General features: G+C 38.7%; 2 protein-coding genes across 2 annotated transcripts in view; one reads left to right on the forward strand and one right to left on the reverse strand.

Moving 5' to 3' along the window:
• The first annotated feature begins 2,292 nt into the window (after nucleotides 1-2,292).
• LOC123980138 (E3 ubiquitin-protein ligase ARIH2-like) lies at nucleotides 2,293-4,593 on the forward strand. Its single transcript, XM_046064381.1, has 4 exons — nucleotides 2,293-2,371; nucleotides 2,516-2,616; nucleotides 3,020-3,175; nucleotides 3,290-4,593. The coding sequence occupies exons 1-4, from the start codon at nucleotides 2,293-2,295 to the stop codon at nucleotides 3,749-3,751; spliced, it is 798 nt and encodes a 265-aa protein (XP_045920337.1). The 3' UTR covers nucleotides 3,752-4,593.
• Nucleotides 4,594-9,925: 5,332 nt separating this feature from the next.
• The window catches only part of LOC123979842 (ubiquitin carboxyl-terminal hydrolase 47-like), a 5,870-nt gene continuing 1,197 nt past the window's right edge, over nucleotides 9,926-14,598 (reverse strand). The window contains exons 5-14 of the mRNA XM_046063952.1: nucleotides 14,355-14,509; nucleotides 14,093-14,198; nucleotides 13,764-13,873; nucleotides 13,587-13,657; nucleotides 13,204-13,299; nucleotides 12,993-13,121; nucleotides 11,647-11,775; nucleotides 11,513-11,547; nucleotides 11,370-11,401; nucleotides 9,926-11,279 (exon numbers count right to left, since the gene is read on the reverse strand). Coding sequence (XP_045919908.1) covers nucleotides 11,272-11,279; nucleotides 11,370-11,401; nucleotides 11,513-11,547; nucleotides 11,647-11,775; nucleotides 12,993-13,121; nucleotides 13,204-13,299; nucleotides 13,587-13,657; nucleotides 13,764-13,873; nucleotides 14,093-14,198; nucleotides 14,355-14,509 — 871 coding nt within the window. The 3' untranslated portion in view covers nucleotides 9,926-11,271. The remainder of the gene's footprint in view (nucleotides 11,280-11,369; nucleotides 11,402-11,512; nucleotides 11,548-11,646; nucleotides 11,776-12,992; nucleotides 13,122-13,203; nucleotides 13,300-13,586; nucleotides 13,658-13,763; nucleotides 13,874-14,092; nucleotides 14,199-14,354; nucleotides 14,510-14,598) is intronic.

Here is a 14,598-nt window from a genome sequence, read left to right on the forward strand (position 1 = left end):
TTTTTCTGTCAAGATGGGGTGCTGAGTGTACATTACTGAGAAATAAAATGAACTTTTTTGATTTTTGGAAAATGGCTGCAATGAAACAAAGAGTGAAAAATTTAAAGGGGTCTGAATACTTTCCGTACCCACTGTATATACAAGGTGCAGACGTAGGACAGGCCCACTCTGTGGGTGGGTGTAGACAAAATTTATCAGTGCTGCGAAGGAGCTGTAGGGGTAAACCCAATAGCGATGGCCTTAGAGGGCTGCGCCTAGAATCTGGAGTTACAATACCTAACTATCATTCCCACTGGAGTCTGATATAGGCCACATTTAAACAACAATGTGAACTGTCAAACAAAAAGAAAATCGGATCTGGGGAAAAAATCAGAATTGAGCATTAAGAGGATTTGTCTTCTTTTTCATTCTTTCTTTCATTTTAAGCCGAATCCAACTCCTATCGTGTGAAAATAATGTGAAGCCATAAATATATGAAAAGGGACTTTCTGTTCAACTCACACGCACTAACGTGCACACGCGGCCAAACCGAAAGCCAAAAACAAAGGCTATAAAACATCAATCAATGATCTGATCTCTCTGTGGGATTCCCGGGGGTAAATAAGGTTTTTCACGATGAGTGGAAAACACCTAAACAGGCACACTCTAAACAGTTAAACAAGGAAATGAATCCATGTTGCCTGTTTAAGATAAGGCTTTTTAATTAATATCTTTATGCTGAACAGTCTCACTCCTTTTCTGTTTTTTCACATTTATCGCGTGTCAAGTCACCTGATGTGTCAAATCATCTGTGCAGAAGGTCTGGAAGTCTCTTGTTGGATGTTTTAATCATTTTATTACTTTTAAATTGCTGACTATTTATTAATTTTACATAATGGTCATAATTTAATATTTTTCACATATTTTTGATTTTTAAAGTTAGTGTCATTTGCTGATGAACAATGTTAGAAAGTCAGGTAGAACCCTTTCTATGTAGGCTACTTTACAAGCAGAGTTTATAAGCAACGTTAAGGTTATTGGCACAAACCACATTTCTTTTAACCGTTAACAAATGTATACTTTTAAGACTTAGACTTATAGGCTAAATGCATTTTATCCATCTTCTTAATAGAATGTCTGTCATTGACTGACAGTAATGTGAAAGAAACAGAAAGAAACAGGACACCAAGAGATCTTGAAAACATTTATTTACAGGTTCTGCTCAAATAAAACGTGAATTTACCAGGCTAATTACTTTCTACATAATACAGGGAATAATGATCAAAAACGAAGGACAGAGTGAGTACATGTGTATTTATTTGTTTATGTGTTGAGATTCGCTGGTTTTGAGCACAGACGTTATTCATCTCGTCGTGGTTTTATATCTTCCTCAGCCTCCGGACTGTCTCGTCACTGTTTGAACTGTAGACATGTGCTTTATCTCAGAGGAATCCAGTGTGGTCTCATCCTCCAGCGTCTTGGCTCGGAAGACAATCCGCAAGTCGTCATCTTAGCAAAGGCAGAAGTAAAGTCTAATTATTATATTTATAATAGGCCATATATAGAAAACCTTCACATTTGTTTTTGGCAGAAGGGCGATTTTTAGACGTCTAGTCTATTTATAACAGCTACAAGGCAGAAGATGTAAGATTATGTATTATTATTAGACTCTCTGAAATCCTGATGAAACATCACCTTGAAACAAGAGTTAAGGTTTGAATGAAATCCACAAAGACGACTTTACACTTTGAAATTAGAGGAAAATAAAGGACTGAAAGAACGCCCAACTCTAGCCTATTTTAAACGTATAGGCCTAATGTCTAGTTAGGCTACATGTCATAGCCTACTGACAAAATGATAAATAGGACCAAAATTGTTACATACCTGTCTTCAGTTCCTGATTAATTTTCTTTTTCAGGTCCAGTACAGTGATATGCTTCAGCTCCTCTTTAAAGTCGCACACCTTCAGGAGCTTGTTCTCTCCTCTGGGCAGACGTACGCTGACCTGGATGCACATTTTGCTGCAGTGAGGACTGGTGTGCTCTGCAGGGTGGTTTATTGTGGTATCTAGACAAACTGAAACCTGGTTAAATAAATAGTCTACATGCTATCTGATGTTTTTTTCATAAGTTGCGTCACATATTATACTGACAGTCACTTGACTTCATGGAAATTAACAGCGAAAGAAACCGAAACAACTCAAAGCCTCAGAGTGTTTAGTTTGAGTGAGTAGGCAAAATATTACATTTAGTCAAGATGGGCAACAGCGTGACAGCTGAACAGAGCAATAACTCCGGACAACAGACAAGCAATATGACAACACAAATGGAGAAGTGTTACGACCCTCGAGACAGAACACTTACATTTGTCAGTGGAGACGATGACTTAGACTGTAAGTAGCCAAATGTTACATTAATAAGCCTTATTCCTAAACTAATAAGTGCCATCGGTATCTTATCGTATTTCTATAAGTAGTATATGTAACCCTTAGTTATAGCTTATGACACTGCTCTCCTTGTGTTTGTGTGTCTCATAGTTTTGTGCGATGAGTTCAAGTCTCTCAGAGCAAAGATGTCCTGTGGTCATGCTGTTACTCCGATGTCTCTCACCAACTGGTGTCGCAGGTTGCTGGACCAGGTACACTATTTACTTCACCTTCATCATGAACTTCAAAGATGTTTCAGTGAATAAACTTCACTGACAAAATGCTAAGTGGCATGTAGTTAGTAATTTTAGGGGAGGTTCTCACAGGGTCAGAAATAGGTCTTACATGTCAAGTTCACTACCAATCAGTAGGAACAAGTTACAAATCACCTTATTCACCCTACACATGCTCAGTTTAGTCCCTATTCCACATGGGAAAAAGTAGTTGTAAGATGTTGATAAGTTAGTTCATAACTACAAGAGTCTGGGTTAGTTGCAACAACAATAGGACAAACACACACAGACATTCATGTTAAAAATTAATTTAAGTGTTGAACAAAATCTTTGAAAATTGTGTTTTTCTCACATTCCTTCTTATTTCTTTTTACTATCTAAGGGTGAGTCCAGATTTGTGTGTGGCAAACCTGACTGTGATGTTGAGTGGCCATATGAGGAGGTTTGTAAAATGGCTCTTCTAACCAAAGAAGAAATGAAGTACTTTGAAAAGAAAATGTTCCATAACGCTGCCAAGGATTACTTGAATGTCAAATTTGTAAGTATCTCAGTGACTCTGTATTTACACTTTTGTTTACAAATTGTTCTTGTTGTGCATGAACACTCAAGGGTGAATAAAAAACCTCTCATTCTGTGTAAATTCACTCAACAGTGTCCTGGCTGCAAGTCTTGTGTGGTGAGGGCTGATTTCAGTGATCTGGGTGTCGAGTGCACAAAGTGCACAGCTGCAAAAAGAAGACCTTTCAGATTCTGCTGGCAGTGTTTGAGGGAATGGAAAGGTCCGGCTCCACGTTCAGACCGCTGTGAAAATGATGGCTGCGTCAATGAGCCATTAGAAACACTGAGAAACTGTCCAGATATCGTCTTTGAGTCTGTGAAGGGCGTCACTGGCTGTCCCACCTGTGGTTTTCTGGTGGAGCATAACAGAACTCAGTGTAAAACCATCGTCTGTTCTCGCTGTAAGGTGAAGTTCTGCTTTGTTTGTCTGCAGTTCACTGAAGAGTGCCTGAAGCGCAACGCATACAAACTTTGCCCCACTGGTGTTGCACCGAGACAGACCTCGATACCTGTGTGGCAGAAAAAGTTATTTTATAATGTCAATCATCATAACTGATGTTACTCAGCCAGGATCTCAACCCCACACCAACTTTTAGTAGTAGTTATAAAGCTTTAGAGCTCTTTTGTACCATCTTTCCATAATTGGAACATTTTACATAGACAACTAAGTTTATTCTGTTTTTCACTTTGCTGGATTTTGCTTTAGCTTCTTTATCACAATGTTTCAGTGTGTCATCATTCTGATCTCCATAATATCTTTATTCAGTCTGTTCATTTCACATATTATTGTTTATTTTTAAGTTATGCTCCTTTGTTTATTCTCCCAAAACAAGACCTTTTTAAAGCATAATGTACTTAATACTAACAAGGAAAGCACAGCCTGACTTGTGATTGAAGCAGGAAACTAACATTGTCTAAAGGAGCAATGTCAGTGTGCAGACACTACCTTTCGTCAGGGCACAAAACCAAGCTCAGGTATCTTTGTACTGTAGAGTTAAAAAGACAGCTAATAGAAAAAAATTATAATATGAATAAATGTCAAATATGTTTATCAAAAGTGCTGTGAGTAGTTTTGTCTAACTTATAAATATCATTGGCACATTAATTTGTATATATTGAACCTTGTTATTCGTAGAAATTGTTGATGTGTGACAAACACACATAGCAATAACATCTTTTTTACTATTGGCCCCACTCTGTCTCCCTCTGGCTGGACCACAAATGACAACATCTGATTACTGTGAATGACAATAACTATGTACTGAGCTGCTGGTAATGTTAGAGAAATTCTAAATCTAGAAAATCTTTCTTCTCAAAGAAAGTTCATGTACATGTCAGAATCTACTTAGAAACCATATCGTGAATTATTATGCCTTTCAAACAATACGCACTTTTGCATCATGACTTTTTTTGTATTATCAAAATAAAAATGTTTGTCAGCTTCTATTTAAAATGTATACAAATTCATAAATAAATGCTCTTCCTCATTCACAACTGTGGTAAATATAGGCTACATAGATATAAACACAGTTAAAATAAACATTACTCTAATCCGTCGACACCTTCTCTATTATAAATTTCCTGGTTGAAAGAAAGTCTCTAACTACGAGTGCAATGCGTTTTTAAGTTTTGAAAGATTATGTCCTCCCCTCTCATATGCCTCACAGTGTTTTGGTCCGCTGCCAGACCCTCAGCAACTTAATATCTTAAAAGTGACTATAGTGATCTATCCCTCTCCTCTTGCAGGCAGGAGGGACAGGAAGTTGCTATGGTTACGCATCTCCATCGTTCTGAAAAGGTGGTAGATGACCAGTAGAAACAGTTAATGAACAAACAAAAACAACGAGAAATACATATAAATAAATGTGTCTTTTGCGGTTTCACTTGTCTTTGTGTGTTTTCTGGCCTGTGTGATCCCCCGCCCTGGTTTCAGCTGTCCCTCCTTATCATTATCATTTGTATCCTGTATGTTCGCTTGTCTAGGTGCTTTTCTTTCTCTTATGTGTTGAGCATCCCAGCCCATTCTTACTATTATCTCTGTGCTTTTTGGTCCTTCACCTTGATTTCTGGGCCGTTGCCTGTTTAATGGGCATTGATATACTGCTTAATGTGTTTGCCCACATTGTACTGTTTATCTGGTGTTGACCGGTGGCTGCCTGATCATCCCATAACATTTACTGTACCTTTTTGATGTTGTCCATAAATGAATTGAACTGCTCCAGCTCTGCCTTGGAGTCTACAATTTAATCTAGTCTCTTGCTTCTCTTTGCACAACTAGTGCGCATATAGCATTGCAATAACTGAAATGCATAAAAAGGCAGGATCTGAAGTTTCTCTGTCTTCATGTTTGACCCTGTGTTCATTTTTTATGATTTTGCTCTTCATCACTGTCATTTATTTTCTGTTCCACCTCATCTCCACCTGTTCCTTCAGATTACCTGATTTGTCGTTCCTTTGCCTTGTCTGTCAGAACTTCTGAATTGGTTTTAGAGGCCTCTGAGACTCAATAAGGCTTTGAAGTGGAGAAAAGTAACATTCAGTAATGATCTGTTAATACTGGAGAACTGAATTTAACATTTTAAATGTTCTTACCTCTGTACATGAGCAGATATGCAGTCTGGGAACTGTTGAACAATCATTTATTTATTAATAATTTGTTGTTTGAACAGGAAAGTAACATGTGCATACATGTGCCACTGCGTGTAGGGCAAGAGCAGCTTTGAAAGATGGCCCTCCGACACTTTGAGGCCAATTTCAGAGTGCCCCAGGTTTTAGCCGCAGTTGTGATAACGTTTAACCGCAGGATGAGATGCTAGTACACCCCTGTCCCCCCTCAAAAGTTATTCCCCACTGTTTATCATAATGCCTCTCTGCCACTTGTCGTTACAAGCACCGTGGCATCAAACATAACGAGCCTGGCGCTCCACGTGTTCACACAAGTGTTTTTTATTATATGCAGTTGTTGGTGTTATGGAAACCAGCGAACCTGTGTGTCACTGGTTCGAGTCAGGACCATGTAGTACAACTCGGGGTTACATCGGCCAAGGAGGGATGGGCAGTTCTTTTTTTGCTGGTGGTTGTTTCTCAGAAAAAATGTCTGAAGCCGTGCTGAAGATATTGAGCTTGACTTACAGAGAGCATACACAAGGAGGGGGGCAGTGATTGACACTGTTGTTTTGTACAGAGCAGTTGATTTTTGCAAATGGCATTGGGAGCAGTAGGAGGAGCCAGAGGACCCTGACTATCTCTCTCATGTTCTGTTTTCAAAATATAGTGACACTTTCAGCAAATATGACACAAATTTATTTTTCAAAGAATTCCATACTGCAGCTTTAATGAGATGCTTTGTTTAGCGTTTTTATATTTATATCTTGGTATTTACAACTAATGCCACGGAGTTATATTAATGCCAGAACAATCAGGGCAGCTGTGTCTTCTCCTACCCACTTGGCCTACATACCCAGAAAAAAGGTCTGATGGTCTCTTGTTGGATGTTTTAATAATTGTATTACTTTTAAACTTAATTTTGCACAATGCTCAAACTTACTATTTTTCAAAAAATTTTGAATTTCCTGCATTTTTTTGTTATCATTAAAGTTAGTCTCGTTGTTAGCAGTGCAGAACAATGTTAGAAAATCAAGACAGGTCTCTTTGCTGTAGGTCACTCTACAAGCAGACCTGATAAGCAAAGTTAATATTATTGTCACAAACCACACTGTTTTCAAGCAGATAATATTCAAACAACAAACTTACGTTAAATAAACAATGCACATATAGATTTGTGACTCAGGCCTACATGTAGGCCTATTTTATCTATCTTCTTAACATAATGGACTATTTGATATTGGCTGACTGCAGTAAGCTGCCGTAGAAATATAAAGAAACAGGACACTCAATAATTTTTAAACCCTCATCAGATGCTTCCTGACAGTCTCAGCAGTGCATGAACTGTAGACATGTGCTTTAGCTTCTCTTGCATCTTGGATCCGAAGATAATCAGCAAGTCATCATCTTAAATCGAAAGTAAATAGTCTTAACAATTATGATTATGAGGCTGTAGTACATTGGCACTGAAGTGCAAACCACAACAGCATTTCACCAACATGACTGCAATTCGCCACCACACTACAACAATTCGCCACAACACGACAGCAAATCGCCATAACACGACTGTGTTTTGCCAAAACATGACTGCAAATCGCCACTTCACTTCAGGGCCACCGTACTAGAGGGTATGTGTTTATAGCCTACAGACTAAACCTCTAAAATTGTTTTTGAGTCTTTGGGTGAAAGGATGGCTTCACTAAATGGCGATTTTTACACGTCATCATAGCTGCTGTTACTCAGATGGGAACTCAACCTTATATCAGCTTTTAAAACAGGAATACAATTTCCATGAAAGGGTGTACATGGTCTGCAACAATTCTTAGCATTATGCATTATGAACGTACAAGCTGTCTGCATGCTGCGTGACGGAAATGTCTTTTGCTCTGTCCTGGGTCTGAAAAATCAGCCATGTGTGGTGCATGGAAACACAGTAGTCTGGATGTTGTCCACAGTCCTCAGATTCAGGCCTGTACAGGAATATATAGTTGTTAGAACCCCAAAATTGAAAGATTGGTGTAACTGGAAACATGATCAGTTATCAACATGATCAGATATTTTTATTGAACAGGGCTTTGTTGTTCTCTGACAGGACTTCTGTGTCCACATTACACACCTGGTCAATCTACAAAACATAGATGAGCCAGTGGCTGAAACAGAGTGCAGTCCTCTTCAGACACAACAATTCTGTCATTGTGGAAGATCTAATGTACAAAATAGTGTATATATTATGACTCTTACACAAAATTCACGTTTGTGTTGCATAACTGATGGTAACAGGAAAGTTTCTATCAATACAACCTGTTTTTAGCTTTGCCTACTGTTACCACAGCTATCTGATGCTAACAGTTAGCTAGCCAGCTCCTTACTGAATCGATCAAACTCAGTCTATTTTAACTGCAGATCCAACCCCTCTGGTCAAAGGACAAATAAAATATCCTAAAAACGAGGAGACAGAGTGTGGAAACAACAGGGGCATCTCACTACTGTCAACAACTTGGAAGATTGTTGCCCACCTTCTCTTCAGGACACTCAGTGTGGTTTTTGTCCTACACATGGCACAACCAGCATGATCTTCACAGTCAGACAGTTACAAGAGAAATACAAGGAGCAAGAAACATTTTACATAAAGGAGCCACTTTCCATGAAGACAATCTTCGACAGGCTGCCAGACTCATAGCAGCAAAGACGAGAGAAAGTCTCCACCAAAACTCACTTCCTCTTCCACTTCCAGCTCCTTACATAAACACTCACACTGCAAGAAAGTTTCCATAACTATTATATAACTATTCCAGCATTGGCCTGTTCAGCCTTTTGAAGACCCACAATAAGGACCCCCCAGGTGCACCTTTGAGTGATTGTTGATGATAATGATGAAGTGGGGGCTACGTACGTGTCAAAGTAACATCAACCAAAGCATCACACTGCCTCCGCCGTCTTGCCTTCTGCCCATAGTGCATCCTGGTGTGATGTGTTCCCCAGGGAAGCGACACATGCGCACGTAGCCATCCGTGTGAAGTAAAAGAAGCATGATTCATCAGACTAGGCCAACTTCTTCCATTGCTTCCTGTTCAACTTCTGATGCTCACGTGCCCATTGTAGCAACTTTCGGCAGTGGACAGGGGTCAGCACGGGCACCCTGAATGGTCTGCGGCCACGTAGCCCCGTACGCAACAACCTGCGATGAACTGTGTGTTCTGACACCTTTCTATCAGAACCAGAATTAACTTTTTCAGCAATCTGACCTACAGTAGCTCATCTGTTGGATGGGACCTTGGCCTTAACCGCCCAAGACCCAGTCACAGTCACCCGTTCACCGCTGTTCCTTCCTTGGACAAAATGTTCACTTCTTGGCTAATATGTCCAACCCACTGACACCCATGTGTAAATATTATTTCATTTCATTTCAAATCATGCACAAACCTGGCACATTGCACATATTTGTTGTTAATTGTTGTTATTCTATATTTGTGTATTTTGTTAATTTATATGTTTATGCACACTCTATCCTCTTCCGTTGCAATACGTATGCATAACACAAGCCGGAGAAATGCACATGTAAATATCTGCCATGTTGTTCTTTGTCTGCAAATAGCTGTATTATTTTTCTCTATTCTATTATCATTCTCATATAACTTGCATCTGTTTATTCCAATTTTTATTTATTTCTACATTTATTTATGTCAACTGTATGTTTGTCTACGTGTAGCACCTTATCCCCAAAGCAAATTCCTCGTACATGTAAAATGCTACTTGGCTATAAATTTCTGATTCTGATTCTGATTCACTGACAGGTGCCATGGTAACGACATCATAATTGTTATTCACTTCACCTCTTAGTGGTCACAGTGTTATGGCTGACAGTTGTATGTTCCATGTAATTATTCTGTCCTTCCATAGGCCATTTTATTATTCACTGTGACTCAGCTGCTGAGTTTCTGCAAATGCTCAATCACAACTGTGGTAAAAATACATAGATACTGTACATGTAAACACAGTCATCTTTCATCAACACCCATTTCAAAACAAACAGTAATCTTCTGTAATCTGTGGTCTCTTTAACAGATTCCCTGGATGAAAAAAAATGTCCATAAAAAATAATGCAGGTAGAGAAGAGTGAAACGTGTTGGTAATGTTTCTTATGTGTATTTATTACATACAAAAGTCTTCATGTTGTTTTCTGTGGTGACTACAGTGTGCTTTCATAGTAAATCATATTATATTTAATAACACATTGCTTTGTAAATTATGTTTTTATTTCAAATTCACAGAATTAAACAACCATATAGGTTGATCATCTGATTTAACTATGGTCCTCTGTCAGCAGAACAGCAGGAGGTAGTTATGGTTACGCTCTTTGTCTCCATCGCTCAGAAACTTTGCGACAACACAGGAGAAGAGTAAGGTGGGGTTGTAGGTGAGCAGCACAAACAAATGCACAAACAATAAATCCAACAAATCCATAAATAAAAATAAGGGCCTTTCTGGATGTTGGATGCTGAAGTTCTGCAAGGTTTCAGAGAATTCTCATCTTGTGGGAAAGTAAGTGAGAATTTTTTTTTTTTCAGACATAGGGCTTACACCTCTTGTTACTGATTTAGTTAACTTATTTCCTGTTTTATGTTGTAAGAGTCTTTCTTCATGTGTCTTGTGCAGCTTCACTTCCTGTGTTTGTGTGTTTTCTGCCTTGTGTGATTGTCTGCCGGTTTTACCTGTCCCTCCTTATCTACCCCTTATTTGTTTATTTGACTGGGACAGTGCTCATTAATTAAAAGCAAAATAACTGTAAATGAGCCTGAGTTAGCTCAATAGGCTAATTTTCTGTAAATAATCTGTTGCCCCTGGCCAGTTATTAAAAGGTCAACCTAAAATAAAGATTTAAAATGACATAAAATGACTTATTACAGTCTGCACGTAATAACAATACATACAGAATAATAGTCAGACAGCTACAACACACAAAAATAAGTAACAAAAAACATATTAGACAAACCATAACAAGAAAAGAAAAAAAACTGACAAAGACAATCTGCAAGCAAGCAACTCAGTGGGCAGTAGGTAGTCTAATGTGCACATATTTGATTAATTAGCCACTTCCTTAGCTGACCAGTAAAAGAACGATAAGTATTTGCTTCTCTTATCAGCATTGGCAATAGATTCCATTGTTTAGATTCTGTTACAGAGAACGCTGACTGACTAAAAGCACTTCTTCGTTTATAAAGAGTTTCGAGTGGCTTCATTGTGCATTTGTTAGCCTGTGCCCAGCTTGTCAGACAATATGTAATGTATGTTTGTAATACGTATGTAGTCTGTATGTTTCCTTGTCTAGGTTCTAGTCAGTCTGTCATCACTGTCATTTATTTTATGTTCTACCTCATCTCCACCTGTTCCTTCAGATTACCTGATTTAACCTTTTGTTCCTTTGTCTTGTCTGTCAGAACTTCTGAATTGGTTTTACGGTCCTCTGAGACTCTATAAGGCTTTGAAGTGGAGGAAAAGTAACATTCAGTAATGATCTGTTAATATTGGTGAACTGAACTGAATTGAACTGAAACGTTTTATGTTCTTACCTCTGTACACGAGCAGATATGCAGTCTGGGAACTGTTGAACAATCATATTTATTAATAATTTGTTGTTGGAACAAGAAAATAACAACACTGAGTGAACACATTCAGATGATATAACATATTAAAACTGGATTCACAAACATACCTGTAAGTCTTTTTTGCAAATGGTTGTCCTTCAGCCTACACCATTGAGAAGAACATTCAACACATTTACTGTTATTTGTGTTTGTGGGTTTTGTATAAGCGCCTTATTAGTGGATGTGTTATATTAATCCTCACCTTTTTTACGTTAGTGTCATTAAACTCGTACCAGGTGTTATCCTCATTGGACAGGATGATGGCTGTGTAATGTCCAAATCTTAGCTGACCCACGTGATTCACCATCCCATTCAGTTTGTACGTCTTGTTCTACAGTGAAAAAGACTTATTAAAGCTGCAACAATTGAATGCACAGTGCAAAACCTTCTGTTTCACTCTCTCCACTGATCGTATCACTCTGCTAAGCCCCACTCATTAAACCCACAAACCCACAAACCCGCCCTGCGAAACCTCAGTGAGAGCAAGCTCGTCGAAAGACTCCACTCTGACACTTTGCCACCCAGGGCAGAACGCCACCTGCTTCAGAAGCAGCTGTGACAACTTCTAACAGCAGTAAGAGAGGCCAGTAGCTACACCACTGTTCCAGCTCAAAAGTTATTCCCCACTGTCATCCTACTTCTTTGTCACTCGTGAATATGCGCGCCATGTCATTGAGCGTAATGAGCCAGAGCTCCATGGAGACTGGCATGTTCATGTTTTTGTATTAAATGCAGTTGTTGTAGGAAAATGAGGGATGGGCAGGTCTTTTATTGCTGGTGCTTGTTTCACAGACATTGTGTTTGCAAAACTTCAGAAGCCGCGTTAAAGATATAGGGCTCTATCTTGCAACGCAGCAAAGTGTCATTACTAGTTTCGAACCGGCACATTTGACATTTTCACGCCAAGCTGTCTGTCTGTTAACAGACTCCAGTCTGCAGTGGAGTTCAGACACCTCACTGATAAACCACAGAGCTGCAGAGTACGTACAAGTAACGTAGTAAGTACAACTATTTTTTCATGTCCCAAACGCAACTGAACCATGCGTTTCACACTGTGGAATTGGAATTGGCTTAGCCAAAAGTGAGTTGTTTTGCTTGACTGAGTGAGAGTGTGCCCCTTCACAGTGATTGGCTCTGAGTTCGAGATTTCTCCTGGCTCTAGTTTCGATTCTTGCAAATGGAATAAGAAGCACAATTTAAGCAAATATGACAAAAAGTGTTTTTATTTTATTTTTCCCAACTGCAGTTTTAAGGAGGTTAATGTAATCCAGCTCAGACATTGCTGCTTTGTTAGATGCAAACTTTTTATGACTTCCCTTTTGCCCGTGCTTGTGCCCATATTTGCAATTTTCTATTTTCTTTAGAACCACATGTAATAAACAATGGACTACGCTGCAACAACAGTGAGCTGCGTTAAACTATAAGAAATCTGACTCTTGTTGATGGACAAACTTGGCAATTTATTGAAAGCACAAATACCTTATAAGAGAGACCTAAGTCTTACAGATCACAACCCTACTCATATTTTATAAAGTTACTTCTCCTCACCTTTATTTGTAATGAAGGTGGCACATCCACAGAGAGGTCTGATTTGATATGTGACATGGTGTTGTAGTCAATATCAAATCTCTTGAGGAGTAGAATCAGAGTCTGAGGAAATTTCACCATCTCACATTCCTGAATAACACAAGCAACATTATTAAAGAACATTTAACCACAAACAGTAACAGGTGGGATTTAATTTAAAGTAAAAACTCACCCTGGTCGCCTCCGTTTCCTTTTTACATTCGTTGCAGAACACCTTATTGCCTCCACTGAATGATTTAGAGTCAAAAATCCTTTGAAAGCCTTTTTCCTGTGACAAATAAATAATTAATACATATCACCAACAGACCAATCTCACATCATCATGCAATGACACACAACTTACCGCACTGTAGGTTGAATCATCAGTATCTCTTAGTGACAGCTGAAGACTCCAAAATGCATTTGTCTCTTCGTTAATAATGTGCACTTCTGTTGTGCATGTTGTTTTGTAGGTCAGCGCTCCTTCAAAAACCTTCAGACAGAATTTTCTATCAATACAGAAATCAGATGTCTTCACCTAGAAGTTGCAGTCCAGGTTTTTTTTTACATGCTCACCTCAGAGACTTGTGGGCTGACCTTATCTAAAATCCACTCCAGGCATTCAGCAGCATCACACTGTTGATAAACTGCAGAGCAAAACATCCAGTTTACTAATTCCATCAATCTGACAAGTGAATATCCTACTAACAGCACATTACTCTTTGATCTTCTGCTGATTACAGTCCAGCTTACCATCTGCAATCCCCAATGTTTTTGTGATGGTTTCTGTTCCACATGTTTTCATCTTCAAGCCTTCAAAGATATTTCTCAGCTGAAGATCTGTTTGTATTTCTGGATCCAACCTTAAGGCAGAGAATAGTTTCTCAGTGAATAATCACTGTTTACTGCCGGTTAATATGTTACTGATGGAGATTTGTGAATTTGAAACACCCATTTAGACCCAAATGAATCACTTTATAATAATATTTCCTGTTGATAATTTACAATACAATTTTTTACATTTACTCTAGTTGCTTTACTTTTTCTTATATTTGCTACATATGAAAGCAGCTGTTTCGAACCTGTTGTGGACCTCTGGTGTCATGAAGAGAACTTGCAAGATGCTGTTGAGGTAACATGTGGATCCCTGATTATACAGACCATAATAACATTTCTGTGGCCGAGTCACTAAAAAGAAAGAAAAACACAGACTCATTCTTGTTCTTTGTGCAGCAGATGCAGGTCCTGATGTCCAACATGAAATAAATTAGTGTCACGACTGAACAACTCATTCTAATAGATGAGGGCTGAATTACTTTCACTTGATTCTGATCTGTCCCTTACCAACGTCACTGTGTCCCATCTCCCTCTTCTCTTCATCCTCGTCTTCTTCTTCTACCTCTGTGTGTTTCCCCTCATCCTGCACCAGTTTGTTACTGCTTTCATCCTGTCGTTCAGCTGCATCATCTGTCTGACCTTCTGGATCGGTCGGACACTCTCTGGGTTTGTAAGAAAAGTAATTTACTCAGTAATTCATTCAGCAAAAGTCTGTTAATATTAAAGTAATAGCTTACATTTTCACCTCACC

Source organism: Micropterus dolomieu, linkage group LG12 (genome assembly GCF_021292245.1).
Source record: "Micropterus dolomieu isolate WLL.071019.BEF.003 ecotype Adirondacks linkage group LG12, ASM2129224v1, whole genome shotgun sequence".
Classification (NCBI taxonomy): domain Eukaryota; kingdom Metazoa; phylum Chordata; class Actinopteri; order Centrarchiformes; family Centrarchidae; genus Micropterus; species Micropterus dolomieu.